The sequence below is a fragment of the Cynoglossus semilaevis genome, chromosome 15, assembly GCF_000523025.1.
Source record: "Cynoglossus semilaevis isolate Cse_v1.0 chromosome 15, Cse_v1.0, whole genome shotgun sequence".
NCBI classification, from domain to species: domain Eukaryota; kingdom Metazoa; phylum Chordata; class Actinopteri; order Pleuronectiformes; family Cynoglossidae; genus Cynoglossus; species Cynoglossus semilaevis.
Window position 1 is genome coordinate 1,572,226 of NC_024321.1, and position 481 is coordinate 1,572,706.

The window sequence follows — 481 nt, forward strand, 5'->3', positions numbered from 1 at the left end:
ACATATATATGTATATATGTATATATGTATATATACACATATATTTATGTATATATATATATGTATACATATATATATATATATGTATGTTATTTAATGCTTAAGTTGGATTTTTAATCACGGCCGATGTTCATGTAGACGGAAGAAGAAAAGTGTGAGAAAAGTTAATCATTGAAGACGAAAGATAAAGAAGCAGATGAATCAGCAAACGCTTTGGTTTTAATGGCAACGGTCATGATTATCTTGTGTGTGTGTGTGTGTGTGTGTGTGTGTGTGTGTGTAACAGTACATCCCAAGTACAGCAGTGAACTCCTCGGTTCAGCTGAAAGAGTTACGGCAGAAGATGTTGCCTCTCAACATTTCTGCGTATATCATCCCAGGAACTGATGCTCATCTGGTAATTCTACATCCATCCATCCATCCATCCATCCATCCATCCATCCATCTATTCATTCATCCATCCATCCATCCATCATCCATC

At 36.0% G+C, this 481-nt stretch overlaps 1 protein-coding gene across 2 annotated transcripts in view; it reads left to right on the forward strand.

The window, feature by feature from the left end:
• xpnpep2 (X-prolyl aminopeptidase (aminopeptidase P) 2, membrane-bound) overlaps positions 1 to 481 on the forward strand; it is a 74,801-nt gene that overhangs the window by 62,685 nt on the left and 11,635 nt on the right. For both annotated transcript variants that reach the window (XM_025063482.1, XM_008326417.3), the window contains exon 3: positions 287 to 397. In XM_025063482.1, the coding sequence (XP_024919250.1) occupies positions 344 to 397 (54 nt within the window). In that variant the 5' untranslated portion in view covers positions 287 to 343. The remainder of the gene's footprint in view (positions 1 to 286; positions 398 to 481) is intronic.